The 15,884-nt window shown below is 34.3% G+C and overlaps 1 protein-coding gene across 3 annotated transcripts in view; it reads left to right on the top strand.

Moving 5' to 3' along the window:
* The first annotated feature begins 570 nt into the window (after positions 1–570).
* LOC124452685 (MAM and LDL-receptor class A domain-containing protein 1-like) overlaps positions 571–15,884 on the top strand; it is a 61,421-nt gene continuing 46,107 nt past the window's right edge. For 2 of the 3 annotated variants that reach the window (XM_047003271.1, XM_047003273.1), the window contains exons 1-24: positions 577–693; positions 952–1,028; positions 3,225–3,564; positions 5,597–5,709; positions 6,879–7,052; positions 7,746–7,922; positions 8,262–8,509; positions 8,590–8,680; positions 8,885–9,013; positions 9,167–9,420; positions 9,664–9,754; positions 9,964–10,113; positions 10,247–10,503; positions 10,884–11,040; positions 11,429–11,835; positions 12,180–12,414; positions 12,769–13,025; positions 13,414–13,504; positions 13,592–13,732; positions 13,952–14,217; positions 14,410–14,569; positions 14,723–14,866; positions 15,132–15,361; positions 15,544–15,727. In XM_047003271.1, coding sequence (XP_046859227.1) covers positions 5,655–5,709; positions 6,879–7,052; positions 7,746–7,922; positions 8,262–8,509; positions 8,590–8,680; positions 8,885–9,013; positions 9,167–9,420; positions 9,664–9,754; positions 9,964–10,113; positions 10,247–10,503; positions 10,884–11,040; positions 11,429–11,835; positions 12,180–12,414; positions 12,769–13,025; positions 13,414–13,504; positions 13,592–13,732; positions 13,952–14,217; positions 14,410–14,569; positions 14,723–14,866; positions 15,132–15,361; positions 15,544–15,727 — 3,898 coding nt within the window. In that variant the 5' untranslated portion in view covers positions 577–693; positions 952–1,028; positions 3,225–3,564; positions 5,597–5,654. Of the gene's footprint in view, positions 694–951; positions 1,029–3,224; positions 3,565–5,596; positions 5,710–6,878; positions 7,053–7,745; positions 7,923–8,261; positions 8,510–8,589; positions 8,681–8,884; positions 9,014–9,166; positions 9,421–9,663; positions 9,755–9,963; positions 10,114–10,246; positions 10,504–10,883; positions 11,041–11,428; positions 11,836–12,179; positions 12,415–12,768; positions 13,026–13,413; positions 13,505–13,591; positions 13,733–13,951; positions 14,218–14,409; positions 14,570–14,722; positions 14,867–15,131; positions 15,362–15,543; positions 15,728–15,884 lie in introns of all 3 variants that reach the window. The other variant, XM_047003274.1, reaches the window with a different exon arrangement.

Consider the following 15,884-nt stretch of genomic DNA (forward strand, 5'->3'; position numbering starts at 1 on the left):
TGTGTTTTTTTTTCTCGGTTTTCTACATTCCTTTGTCAAATAGGTTTAGAAATCTTGAAATGTGTCAAATTTATTAGCAACTTCCTGGTAAGTTTTGGCAAAAAGTGCTCACATTCTTAGTTAAAGTCGATGGTTAGTTTAATCCACAAATTTTTCCTAGACTATGTTACAAGTAATTTACCCTTTAAATTTTGATAATATCACCCATAACATACAAAACCTCGATGTACAATAAAATGTTTTTCGTCTAACCGTGTGCTAATATATTTTGACTTGTTTGCAGAATCTTCAAAATGCATATTGAACTGTGAAATGAAAGGTGGCTATGGAATGCATTTTATCGGTCTGGGGTGCAAGTTTTTTTTTAACACTTAACAATTGTCTGGCGTCTCCCCGCTTATCACCTAACGTTATATTCATCTGTATTTGTTAAGATATGGATCACATGCCCTTAAAATTGTGTGTATGTTTACCATATAAAAACATTCAAAATTTAGGAGCTCTTATTTCGAAACAAAGCATCTGTTTAAATTCTTACGATGACTTAAAAGATTCTCCTAAACATAATAATACGATCGCGCCAATTTTGTTTCTAATATTGCTTTTGCTATCACTGTTGTAATTCTGCACATTTACAGACAGACTTGTTTTGTGATACCATCTGGCAAACCGTTCTTCAGTTTGCTTTTTCAGGTAATATTCTCTCTTCAATACATGATTTACATCAACGTGTTCTTTCTTAGCTTATGTATATTCAGACTACGCGGTTGTTGAGTTGTTGAACTATGCTGTAAATCTTGCGTTATTGAATAATTTGGCTTGACTCGTTACCTATTAGGTGTCTGTTAAATACTGCAAATATCTGGAAAGTATAAGTAGTAATTGTCTTGTAATAATTTTATTTTTGTAATTTCATTTCGTTCATCGTTCTCATGATGTCTTATTTTCCAGCTATTTTGAACGCTTGTGTTAAATATATCAGACCATTGAAGAAGGAATGTAAAGAGGAAATATCAAGTATTTGCCAGGTAAGTCGTCCTTGTATGGAAAAAAATGATATTAACAAGACTGATCACGTGGTCTTACGTCACTCATGAGAATGATTGTGTCATTGCATTTTTCATTTCGACGTGATTTAGCTACTTCTCATCAGTGTATACAGCCAATGCTAGTAAATGCATATTTATGAAAAATTATTAACTTTGTAAAATTCAAGGATTATTTTAACTTATTTCATATGCTTAACGCTAATACCTAATACACTTTAACATTAGCAAAATGTATGATGTAATCGTGGGACGTTGATCGTATGTAAAAGCGTAAGCAAGTTATTAATTTCGCTAAAACAGTGGACGAAAATTAGCTATACCGGCATTAAACTTTTGATGATATTGCAATGTGGGCAAGTAGCGCATGATTTTTGTTAACATGGCACATTATCAACACAGTTTATTTTTTTTTAAACCTTACCGGCGTTTATTATTGCTTTATATTGAGTGATATGCTGCATATGGGTTGATATATTTAAGTAACGGAAATCTTTGTGAAGCATTTTTCATAACTTGCTTGGACTAAAAATGTGTGGGATGTTTTTACTCACGCGTGAAGCCTTGACGAGGATGATATTATTTTCATAGCTGCATAGCAACATGACAAACATAAATATACATAAATATAATCTTTTAAATGTTTATCTTTTTCGGCATACTAATGACACCTTCAATGCAAAGTATTTTTATTATTATAAATGGAAAAAGATGACTCCTATTCATGTTTCAGATTACATATATGAAAGGAGAGTAGTCGATGATTTTATAATTGGCAGCGCTATAATATGAATATCAGATGTTTTGTGATCACCATTATTTCGTATAGAATGTCTGTAATACGATCGTTTTACATCCGGTTCACTCAAAGACGTCAGTTGAAAAAAACTTCTTAAAATTGTATTCCATTTGTGACCTTGCACGTTCATTTGAAAAGAAGTGTGTGGGATGTGTCATATTGTTTTATATTACCATTAAGAATCTATTTCTTCATCTTATGTCATCTTATGTATGAGTAGGAAACCATGATCATGTTTTTATATCGAGATTAGTTGTATACTCATGTCATTCTTAAATCTTTGAAAAGTGCTGTGCTGTATAAAGTGGTGACAACACCCACACGAAATGAGTCATAACGTCTCCATGATAAAGAAACTGTGCTCTCGTCGGAAAAGTCAAAGGACGCACATATTCTAACACACCACAATACGTACATTGTAGACATTCCATGATTCTATCAATATTTCACATAATTTCTTGAAAAATGTGCAGTCCATGTTTTAGTGGATATAATAAATTTACCTACAGATAGGAAGACTGAAGCGAGTATAGAAGAACAGATGAGATGGGTTTATCTTTGTGTTTGTGCATGTGTGTGTGTGGGGGTTATTGAACAAGGGGCATTCTGCGTCAAGTGATGTATATATTGGACTAATTCCAGTTTATTGCGACAATATATTGTTCAGGACGTTATTGTGTAGGATGTTATTGAGAAAGCTCACACACTTTAATCATAATGTATATTTCGGCTCTTTTTTTCGTGGTATTGATTATGTAATTATGAACTTTCAAGTCCGTCACCTGACCTGAAGGCACGTGCAACCCCTATACATCCGTAAAGTTTGTTTTTCAAAAATTCGAGAAAAAAGTTTTTTGGTTAAATCAACTCAAGCACATGTTTGTTTCCCGTAAGTTCATTTAAGGAGCATGTACCAAGTCACGCCAGGCCTTACCAAAGATATTTGTAGCAAATCAAAATGCCAATAAAATAACCAGTAAGAGTCTGTTTTTTTTTTCCAAAATGTGCCCACAGCCCCTTTTCAAACTTTCTGTATTTACTTATGAGCGTAGTTGATTCCTTTGTATGTGTTTGCAACACTAAGGATTCCTTACAAACTACTGATTTAGAATTTTCACTCAAGTTTTATCAAAAGGGTTCATTGTGGCATGTGCTGATAGCCTCTTTAAACTGCAGGCATGGACAGTGAATGTTTTAATTTCAAATTAAGCCTTGCTTAAGTCATCATCTTAACATTTATTAATTAATGTATATTGGAATGGCGACATTATTTGTAAAAATTTTTAAACGCGATATTCTTATTCTAATTGCTCAATTAATGGTTCTAGGAAAGATTTCGCGTTTGTGCGTTCTTTGAATTGAAACTTTTTACTTTGTAGAAAACATTACGGGAAGTTAAAGAGTCCTGGTATTAGTCACATCCTTTTTACGAAAGCCAATTCGGGCGATTTGATTGGTCAAACTGTCTCGTATCAGCTAGCAGAATATGCCCCGACAGATTTATGGGATCTAATTACTTGTAAAGAATAGGATGCCTTTGGTGTATTATACCTGTTTGTGGTCGCGATAGGGTTCTTGTCTAGAGAGTTGACGTTTTGCAAGCGAACTTACAGTGGGTAAAATTTCTGTTATCTCCAACATTTGGAATCCATATCGTGTCTCTGAATCCTTGCGCGACTGTTTGGTTACTTTGGTTATCTGTGATTCTTATCTTTGAAGGTAAGAGAAAGGTCACTACACGCAATGTCAGTTAGGTGTAATTTTAGGCATTGTCTATTTATGTTGTGAAAGCGCGCAGATCACCAAACTACGGTTTCATTAAATGATTGGTTTCTAAACAAGCAGCATTGGTGATATGTTTGAAATTAGCTTCAGTATGCATGACTAGATTTAGATGGTAATCTTACGTCATCAAAAGCGTAGTTGCAAAATATGCGTCGCGTAAATTTGCGTTATGGCGGTTCCTGAAACACGAGGTCGTAAATCTGAAGTATTCTTAACACTTGCGTTTATTTTGCATACATTGTAAGGCCACCAAATGTTTCCCGTGTGTTTGATGAGCAAACATTGTGTCTATACAATAAATAGATCACTTTAATGGAAAACCTCTTTTATGTTAAACCTTTTGCGCAAACTTCGTTTTTTATGGTATCACTAGGTGATGGGGTAAGGCGTCAAAGTCTTATTTACAGGATGCGCGTTCTTGACGATTGCTTCCATGTATGATTGATTTAATCCAGTAGAAATAAAAATATTTCTTGTTTATCTTATGCTTTTCTTAATCAAATTGTTGTTTCAAGACATTATTCTTTACCTTGATCATGTACAGTTCTCCTTTTTATTGCACAATAAAGTATTTGGTACAAATTAATTTGTACAATACATCTATTACCCATCATTTTCTGTAACAAAGTGAATCACTATGTTGAGTGTGCTTAGTGCTACTTTTTACCTACGGCTAAATTTGTTAAAAACACGTGTGGTATTTGAATGTCGGTCGAAACCAAATAAGTTTGTTTCATTCCACTAAGTCGACATGTTATGTCTCCGAACTCCAGTTCTCTTAGTTATTTGATTTCAATTAATGTGATGTAGACATTTTTTTCAGTTGCTCGTATTTAAAAGTCGTATGAGCTCGTATGCGAGAATTAGCTACTTATATGTTTTAACACAGAATTGCAAACGTCATCAACTAACTCTATTATGCAGGATTATTTCAACATTTGTAAAAACAAAGTGTGTTTGATCATGGATTTTCTAATACCTAGTGGTCTTATGAATGCTGGTTCGTGTTTTTCCTTTCAATTAAATTATCAAAAATTGATAATGTCGTGTTGGGTTGGATGGTCGATTAAGTGATTATGAATGTAAAGTATGTGATTTATTGTCTATCGCTAGGTGGATGTTGAGAAAGTAGGTAATGTAAGGAAAGTTTTCTTTAGACCAGACAGGACTCATCTAGCTTAAGTAAATAACTGTGGAATATGCTGAACAAGGAGAACTTTGTTAAAATCATGTTGAAAATCATTTGAAATAAACAGAGGTCAATCTGTCTTTGTTTATAACCGCGCTCCTTGAAGAATGTCGCGCTAGGATTTGTCGTTATAAGACGATCGTTTTGTCTGGAAATTTTCACCCTTTATCTTTTACTCAGAAATTTTTACATAATGCAAAACTAGTGTGATTATTGCATAAATTTTTCTAGAAAATTTTGATTTGTGATAATTATTGTGTTGTTTTTCAACAATATTTCTGTCATTTTTCATTCATCGATTAAACAACGATTTGAGGAACTTGATGACGTTTCACAGATAATCTGGATGCATTTCAAAATCATATACTTTATTTATAATTTGAGAATGCCATTTTAATATTCTTCTTTATATTATGAACAATGATAGTAGCATTCTTATCTAAAAAAAAACACATGTCATTATGATTTTAGTAAGAATAATCATCGTTGCCTGTTGCGTTGCTTTGTTTTCGTATAATTTAATGTACGTGATCTCGCACTAGGGCGTGGTTTTTATCAGTAACATGTGTGTATGTAACATAAGGTTGCAATGTCTTGAACATGCGACGCAAATCATAATATACAATAGTCCTTGTCATCTTTGTGAGCAAGTTGCAATTTGTTAATGTACACGAACTTTGAGAAAAAGTCAGTCGTATTTCTTAATTCCTTGGAACTTTGTCTTTTTAGTAATACACCTTGTGCAACTAAATAAAGTTATTACTGTCCATTTTCTAGGTTGTGATTTTTCTTAAAGGAAACAGTTGGTTTTTTACTCGTTCAAGAGGGCTCCATTATGGAGTTTCTTGAAACTTTTCTACACGTACTTGTTGTCCTTGCAATTTGTACAGGTAATCAAATACTAATACAAGTAATCAAACACATTTAATTTGCGTCTTCTTTCATACATACATGTATAGACTAGTATTGTAAATTGATTGTTCTGTTTGCAATTGCAAAGCTAGCCCAAATTTTGGTTCATGCAGTTCAAATTTTTCCATAAAATGAATATTCATTTCTTTAGGGAAATTTTAAAATTTCATTGTTTCTTTTCCTAGTAAATTAACACAAAAATTTTGTATGGCAGGAGTAAAAACTGACTGGCTTTGCTACCAGTCTATGTGCTATAATAAGATGTTGTGTCCATGGCGATTGACATTCTATAATTGTTATTCAGTTGTATTTAATTAAAATTTTCTTTTTGCTTGGAAAAGAGTGCAATATCTTGTTTTGATGTGTCACGACTCGTCGAAAAACAAGCTATGAAAAACAATTGTTTCACCACATTTAATCTCTCAATATTTACTTCCGTCTGTAATCCTTTTTAATATGAGTTCGCTGAGACTTAATTGAATAAATGATGTGGATTTTTGTTGTAGAACATTTTTCTGGACATTTTTTATACCTTAAAGACCAATGCACAATTTACTTTACTTTCTTTTCTTGGACTATTTAGATTTCTTTATGTCAATTTACTGAGAACTGTATTCAGTAATTTTTACCGAAAGCACTGCAGTGAAACATGCTTTTTATGTAATTGTGATTTAAATGCCCGTACGTGGAAATGTTCAATCTTTTGGCGCATATTATGTAAATTAAGGTCATATGAGACTCAGATAAATTATAGATAGCTCATCTGATAGATAACTCCAACTTACATTGTTAAGCTTGCTGCGTATCCTTGTTTTTTACTGAAGTTTGATTGACTGAAGTAAAAGGCTTTTGAATGACTGTAAAAGGGTGACATGCCACCAACTTTAAATCTTCCCCGTAATTTAGTAACGCACAGCACATTCTCCAGTTTTTAGTGTTTTGATGATGTATTGAATATAGAATTTATGCCTTTTTTTGTTTTTAAACAATAATGTCTGACATTAACCTACTGCGACAGCAAAATAAACGATTTTGATCAGGATTAGCTCACTTATCTTAACTAAAGATTTTTTTCGAGATTTTTGTTTATGAGATAAAATTTAATAGCCTCATTTTATAAAGTCAACTTTAACTTTTTTTTTTTAAGTTACAAGATCTGATGAAAATGGGAACTGTAATTTTGAAAACCCGGTAGGACTATGCGGCTATATACAGGATACTAGCGATGATTTCAACTGGACAAGACATCGTGGTTCAACGTCCTCGACTAACACTGGTCCAAGTTTTGATCACACTACTTTGACTGGTTTCAATGTTCCAGGTATGTGATTCATAATTGTTTTTATAGACAAATATTATTATTCTTGTAAGTTTGCAAGAAAAAAATTCGAAGAAATATTATGTACTATAAATATTCAATGCGCTATAAATGACATGGAATCTTCTATGTTAACACACGTTTACAGGCGCTATAAATGACATGGAATCTTCTATGTAAACACACGTTTACAGGCGCTATAAATGACATGGAATCTTCTATGTAAACACACGTTTACAGGTGCTATAAATGACATGGAATCTTCTATGTTAACACACGTTTACAGGCGCTATAAATGACATGGAATCTTCTATGTAAACACACGTTTACAGGCGCTATAAATGACATGGAATCTTCTATGTTAACACACGTGTACAGGCGCTATAAATGACATGGAATCTTCTATGTTAACACACGTTTACAGGCGCTATAAATGACATGGAATCTTCTATGTTAACACACGTTTACAGGCACTATAAATGACATGGAATCTTGTATGTAAACACACGTTTACAGGCGCTATAAATGACATGGAATCTTCTATGTAAACACACGTGTACATTTTAATGTTTTTCGTACCACAACTTTGTGATTACATCAGTCACTTGCATGTTTTCACGACATGGTTATCAGTAAATGTCAACAGGCTGCAGATTGTCTTAATTTTGTTTATTCGTGCACTTGTTTTTGTGTTAGTGTATACAAAACTGTCTGTTCAACCTGGTGGAGCAACGGATCGTGGAAAGCAATGTGTGTTTCCATTCACCTATCTTGGAGCTAAATACCATCAATGTACAAAGACTAAACACACAGCATTATGGTGTTCTACTACGAAAACATATCAGGGCAAATGGGGAAACTGCCAACTTAGTGGTGAGTCTTTTTATGAAATCGTTACTAAATTGTCACCGGAAAGTACAGTGGAAATAGCTAAGCTAGCACATATAGTACAGTAAAGTTTCTGTGGTAGAAATATAACACTGATGTTTGTGTATCAAACAAACCCGTTAACACTGTCACTGTTTTTGCATTACTTGGAAGAAATAGTGGAGTAGATTTATCAACTTTAAGATGCTTATCATCTATGGTCAAAATGATATTTGATATATTAGATGTATCAGGAATAAAAGTACCAACATCGATGTAATAACGAAATAGGCTGTTGCCATTTCTGCGAATTCGAAATATATATTTTGATGAATTTTATCATAGGTTGGTACTTGTATATTGAGGTGACGAGCAGAAAAAATGGTGAAGTAGCTCGAATCACCAGTCCCCCGATAAAAACCTTTGGTGAATCATGTGTGAGATTTTGGTCACACATGTGGGGATCCCATATTGGCAAGTTAGATGTTTTGATAAGCTCAAACAGCAGTGAAATTTTGTGGAGTAAATCGGGTACCCAAGGAGATGAATGGTTGATAAACGAGATTGATGTTAATTCAACCACTGAATACAATGTACGTATAAGTATTGAAACCAATACATTGAGAAGCAAGTTTTAAGCGTATGGTACTATGGTTTTCTCTATTATTTCTAGTTAACATTTTCAGCTAGTCGAGGTACTGGCTTTCAAGGAGACATATCAATTGACGACATTACAATCACCAATGGATCATGCTCATTCGATCGTAAGGACATGAATTTAGTATTCCTTTATCGATTAATAGCAGAACCTTTTCTTTGGTTGACAGTTTGTACTACAATTTCCATTTAAAAAGGATTATCTTTAAAAGTTTGCCAGTCTTTGTAGTTTTGCACCTGCTGCAGTTGGTTGGAAATAGTTCAAAAACTATAACGTCATGCTTGATGTAATTATTGCTTGAATTTTGCAGCCAACTTGTGTACATTTGAGCAAGGATGGTGTGGATACACAAAACAAGGTGATTGGCTTAGACAAAAGGGTGCAACTCCAAGCTATAAGACTGGCCCCTCTGTGGATCATACAAAAGGAAGCTCATCTGGTTAGTTGAACATTTACTACGCAAATAAAAATTTTAAAAACATCTCTTAATCATGGTAATGATGAATGAACAGCAGAATAAAATAATAGTTTTGCGCTTCCTAATATTTTTTACATTGATTTTGTTTCTCTCATATTTTTTTCTCGTGCCTAGGTTATTATATTTATTTTGAAACATCCTATGGTAAAGTAAATGAAACTGCTACTGTGCAGAAAAATTTTACGGCAAACGGTCCTGCTTCTTGTCTACAATTTTGGTATCACATGTACGGAAGGCATGTCAATACGCTCAATGTATACACACTTCAGAACAGGAGCAAGGAATTGATATGGACTCGATCTTTCAATCAACTTAATAACTGGTACAAGGCGGATGCTACTGTAAAAATAACACAAGGGGAATATACAGTAAGTAGCTATAAATTATTTAGTCGTAGTTTGAACTCTTACTGCATAGTGTTTGTACATGTGTTGTTCGAATATCTTCACTTATTAACTAAATAAACTCAAATGCAAGAGTGAGCAAATGAATATTTTTCCAAAGGGCTCTTTCAACCTTAACTTTTCGTGGTCATGCATCATACAAGATAATTACCATCATGTTATCAAACTAAAGTCATATTTCACGGCTATCTTCCTTATGCATTTTAGATTATGTTTGAAGGTGTACGAGGAAAAGGCTATCAAGGGGACATTGCTCTGGATGATATAACTTTGAGACATGGTGAATGTATTTTACCAGGTGATCATCAAAAAAAAAAATTCCTTTCTTTTAAATTGTAAATCAAAATCATAATCGTTCATATTGATGTGTTTAGTCAAAATTAATAGTGACTGCTGGAGGTTCTGTGCTAAAAAATATTTTCCTCTCTTTCGCTCTAGTAATAACATAAATAGATAACCTTATGTAAATAATTCTTTCGTATTCCATTCATTTAATTTATTGCTCAGGTGATTGTAATTTTGAAACATCATTGACAACTGCCGACTGTCTTTGGAACAATGTTCAGAAAGGAGACAACTTTGACTGGATTTCCAGCTCTGGTAGAACTTCAAGCCACAGGACGGGACCTACAAAAGATAGAAAAGGCTCCTCAACGGGTATAAAACCATCAAACTTGGCATCTTAAAATGCAACATTACTTAGAGAAAGGGTTTTTAATGTTTCTTAGCCTGTTATTTTGATTATTAGATTTCGAATTACACCTTATTCTTATTGTGGTCTTCTTTTTAGGCAAATATCTCTACATAGAAGCTTCCAGCCCAAGAAAGCCTGGTGATAAAGCTTGGCTTGTTAGTGATTACTTTAATAAAAGTGTTAGTTGTTTTACGTTCTGGTATCATATGTACGGAAATGGCATTGGTTTTTTGAATATATATCATCAACCACTTGGAGGGAAAAGAAAATTGTTATGGACTCTCAGTGGTAACAAGGGAAATAAATGGCTTAGCGGTCAAGTGATGGCGGATTTTAACTTACAGCAACATCGAGTAAGTCACACATATTTTATTCACTGTGGCTAGTTAAATATACGTACGCCAGTAGCGATTAATTGTTGGCTTTATTATTCTAACAATGCATGGAACATGACCGTTGTGAGATAGTTTATCTGTGTTTTCATGCCAATATATAATTAGTTGACTACATGTTATGTTTAGAATCCAACTGTGGAGGGAATGGTAGGGGGCGGGCTATGTATATGGTGGGTTCTTTGTATTGATTAATTTATAACTGGTGGTGAACATTTAAAAACGATTTAGTTGTCGTCTTTATCTTGATACAGTATATCTGTGGAAATCAGGACAATTCAGTTTCTTTAGTAAGGGACTTTTCCCAAAATTTGGATTCTGGAAGATTTTTCACTGTTTAGATTATTGTCGAAGGTGTTCGTGGCTCAAGTTATACGGGTGATATTGCCATTGATGATTTTAAATTCAGAAAAGGAAGTTGTGATATCGTGCCTGTTTCAGCTAATCCATTAATATCAACAACACCCGCTACCACCGTATCTCCTACTACTATTTCAGGTAATAAACACGAGCAATGATGCACATTTGACAAAATATTGGGGGCGGAAATCAAATATGGTGATCATTAGTGAATCAAATCTTTCTATCGCAAGACTTCAATTTCCATTGGTGTATAAAAGGCAAGAAATTAAGAATTATCAGTAATGGAGGACACAAGTTGACAGCAATATTTATGCTGAATTGTTTACATCCTATGAAAATATGTTTAAATGATAATTTTAATAATTTTGCCTTTTACAGTCAAGGTTTCATCAATTATGCATACGAATTGCAACTGTGTCTCGTGTTTTGAATTTGAACTTTTGCAATCTTCGAGATTACCTTTCCTTCGTATGTTTATAGAAATCGTATTTCATTCGCTCAAGCTGCTTTTCGATTTATACAGGAAACATTGGATACAACTGTAACTTTGAACAGGGACTTTGCACGTGGACACAGGTCACCACTGGAGATGTATTCGACTGGAAAAGACACCGAGGTAAAACTCCATCTAGTGGGACTGGGCCGAGTATCGATCACACTCTTGGTAACGGATATGGTTGGTACTTATACATCGAAACGTCTCATCCACGAAAACCTGGCGACAATGCTCGTCTTCAATCTGACATCATACCGAGAACATCTGGACGCTGTCTAAAGTTTTATTACCACATGTATGGTTATCACACGGGTTCTCTAACAGTTTGGCTTAAAGTTGGCAGTAAAATGACAAAGTTCTGGCAACGAAATGGAACTCATAGCAACAATTGGTTGAATGCTCAAATGACGGTTAAAGCACCAAAATCATTTCAGGTTGGCAGATACGAGAAGTTGTGAACGTTCCGCTTTTCCGGGAACTGAAAACTGAATTATTTGTTTTGTGACAGCTGTTATTAGGAATGTTTTCAGAAGTTGTGTAGTCAATTGTTTGTTTGGTCTTAAAGTATGTTCTATAAATGTGTGATGAGGTTGAGATATTTTCAATATGATTGTTGTTAATAAGGAAGATAACAATGTGTTTACTGTCAATGTAGCTAATGAACAGCGAATATGATGTATCTGAGACTAAATAGGAGATATTCAGTGTTTTTATGGTTTATTTTTAATGGTGATAAATGTATGGTTTGCAATAATCACGTTACTTTGAATACTTGTAGATCATATTCGAAGGCATCAAAGGTCGTGGTTATCAAAGTGACATCGCTATAGATGATATTACTATCTCGTCTGGCGCATGCGTACTACCACCATCGAAATGTACATTTGAAGACTCGAATGTGTGTGGCTTTACACATGATCGAACAGCTGACTTTAATTGGATAAGATCAAGTGGCTCAACATCGTCTAGCAATACTGGTCCTTTCAATGACCATACACTGAGGACACCATCAGGTAATTCCAGTAGTCAGTAATTATATATAAAATGGCAGCACTTAACTTATGCACCCGTAGGATGTGCGGTTACACTTTATGGACGATTGCATATTTTTGGGACTTTATTGTGAAGTTGCCACATTTCTGTAACTTCAAACAGTGAACGATGCATGAAGCAAACAATAAACATGTCATACTGTGTGTTTCTTTTTGCAACAAACACCAAACTGGTGACATTGCAAAAACACTCTACATATGTACAAAATAAGTACTTAACAAAAAGACTAGCTGCCTCCTGTTTTCATTGTATATGTGTAAATTTCTCAATTTGACGTAAAATATGCGCTGTACATATCTGTGTTATTATCACAGGAAATTACATGTATGCAGAAGCATCTTATCCTCAAAAGGCCAACGATGTTGCTCAATTGCTTAGTACAATGCAAAAGCCTGCGCCAAGTGGTAAATGCTTGGAATTTTGGTATCACATGTATGGAAAAGCTATGGGAAGTCTGATTGTTATAATCAAAGACAGCGTGCAATCGGCAGAGATTTGGAAAAAGTCTGGAAATCAAGGAAACTTGTGGCAGAAAGGAAGAGCTACGTTGAAATCAACAAACAGCTTCCAGGTAGAACTAAAAATATCTTTGAATTGCATTGATCGTGTCAAGTACTGATAATTGATGTTGAAAAGTACTCGTGTTTAATGTTCAAAACTACTGTTGGTGATTAACGGTGATAAGTACTCTTCTACTCTTCGACGCATTTAAATGCGCAGCGGAAAATGTAATTTTTATTGCAAATAAAATTAATGTTAGCTTATTTGTAAGAATACCATCAACTTCACAAATACACTTTGTGACGTAAGAGGTTGAACACCAGCTGGTATAAATATACTTGAATACGTGGTAAATTTAAAAAAATTTATTTGGTTTTGTATAATTAGTCCCTATAGTCTCCAGTGTAATCATTGTTGTTGCAATATATTGAAGATAATTTTTTGCGTTTATGTTTCAGTATATTTTTAAAGCTGTTATTGGATCTGGCAACACCAGCGATATTGCAATTGATGATGTGGAACTTTTCCCAGGGCCTTGCCCAAATCCTGGTAAGTACACTCTGATATTGTATATGACGCTAGACTGTTGCTGGTCATTCTTATCTTATGAAGTTTTTATGTTTCTACGCTTCACAGGCTCGTGCTCGTTTGAACAAGGTCTTTGTCAATGGACGCAAGACAAAAAAGAAGATAATTTTGATTGGTTGCTTACTTCAGGAAGCACACCATCATACTACACTGGACCAAAAACTGATCACACGTTTGGCAACATCTCTGGTAAGTTATTTATTGCCTTTGGTACAAATGTTATCAAGTTACATGTCAAAGCTATTTTCTTATTTTTGTAAAAGAAAATTCAATCAGGATGTTTCATTTACAGTTGGGTTTACAGAAAGTTATCTTTGTTGGTTTTTTGTTGTTTGTAATATTTCTGTTCAAGAAATGAATAAAATGTGAAGAATGTTTCTTTAAAAATACCCAATCATAATTTATCAGGTTCCTACGTATTCATTGAATCATCTTCGCCTCGCACGCGAGGAGAGAAAGCTCGACTTGTTAGTCCTCGATATAGCCAATCGACCCCAACACGATGCGTTCAATTTTGGTATCATATGTACGGGAGAACAGTCGGAAAACTGAACGTTTTGATAAAATGGGGGTCCGGTAAGAAGAATGAAGAGGTCAAGTGGACACTGAGTGGTGCTCAGGGTAACAAATGGAACTTTGGTCGCTTTACTGTATCACGAAACACTACATATTGGGTATGTTTTAAGTATTGTTGCCTTTGGATTGCAGTGTGTGTGATAGTAACCTATTGTTAGTACTTTTGTAAATATTAGTAGTTGCAGACGTTAAAAAGTTAAAATGGTATAGTTTAGGCGGCAAAACAACGTGAATAGCTATCAACAGTCATGTTTGTGCTGCTCATTTATTAAATATATACATTTTTATAGTTGGTTTTTGAAGGCATCGTTGGCATTTCATATACTGGTGACATCGCATTGGATGATATACAACTTGTTGATCAAGCATGTTCATTTTTACCTTTTAATGCAAATCCAAATCCTACCACTGCTCCTGTAACACCCGTTGTCACCACTCCTAAACCTATACGTAAGTCCAATCGTCTTTTTACTATGGTTTTACTGCATACAAACATTTATCTGTGTAACTCCACATCAAAAGTAGTTTGGTTGAAAGTTTTCATTAAAATTTTGTTAATTTTGGGGTTGCAAATACGATAAACGTTATGGTGTATTTGTGCAGCTGTTGGGCCCTTCTCGTGCAACTTTGAGAAAAAATGTACGTCATGGAGTCAAGACTCTAGTGATCATTTTAACTGGACTAGACATCAAGGACATACTACCTCTTCTGGTACTGGTCCAACAACAGATCACACCAAGGGAGTGGGTAAGAGTCTTGAAATTTTGCTTTTGTTTCAACTGCTGATAAAAGAAAATAATAATTGTGATACTGTGCCGGTAGCTTTCTTTTTACATGATTTAGTTTGAATTCTAGAGCTCTTTTGCATAACTTTTGCATAACTTTTGCATAACTTTTATCTTTAGTGATATCATAGTGATAATTCATGACCTAGCGTTCTATTTCACACAAAAAAATAATTACAAATAATCGTAGTGAGACCAAACATAAACATATTCTCATGTTGTTTCAGGTATCTTAGCAAATAAAGACCAAGGTCCTGGCTCAATCATGCATCGAGGTGGAAAGTGTATCCACATTCATCATGGAGGTTTTACTAAGCCTGCTGATGCTCAGAAGTTGGTAATACACGCAGGCTGTGGAGAAGAGCGACTAGAGTTTAAACTCTGGTCAAATGGAACGTTAATGCACACCAAACACAATATGTGTGTGAGGCCAATAAATGAACGAACTAACGCAAAGGTATATCAGAGAATAAGCCTAGAGCGCGCTGGTTTTATCAAATAAAGTTATCGCTGAAATCTTTGCTTTAATTGTACATCAAATCAAGAAATGTGGTTTACTTGAGAAAGGTGTCAGTGGTATTTTTATCAAAGAGATGTGATTTAATCAATATATTTTGTTCTTGTCAACTACATTTTTAGATTGCTGTTTATCGAAATTGTGATGGCAACATGATTTGGAATTGGACAAAGAAGGGATCGCTTCAGTACAAGAACAAGTGGTGTCTTAAGCCGGAGAGAGGATTCACTTCTCCATGGAATGGTGTCAACTTGGTGCTTGGAGTTAATTGTGACCAAACCCAAAATTTTTTCAAATTTGTTCCCAGTAAGTTGTACGTATGTTGGAATAAGTTATTTGTATATTTCGATATTAGCAAAATACTTATTTAAGAAACTTAAGATAGAATAAAAAGCCCGTGATTGTGGAACACACATTATATTCATGTTTATATCGATGAAATGAGGAATCCCGAATTCTGTCA

This window comes from Xenia sp. Carnegie-2017, unplaced genomic scaffold (assembly GCF_021976095.1).
Source record: "Xenia sp. Carnegie-2017 unplaced genomic scaffold, XeniaSp_v1 HiC_scaffold_25, whole genome shotgun sequence".
NCBI classification, from domain to species: domain Eukaryota; kingdom Metazoa; phylum Cnidaria; class Anthozoa; order Malacalcyonacea; family Xeniidae; genus Xenia; species Xenia sp. Carnegie-2017.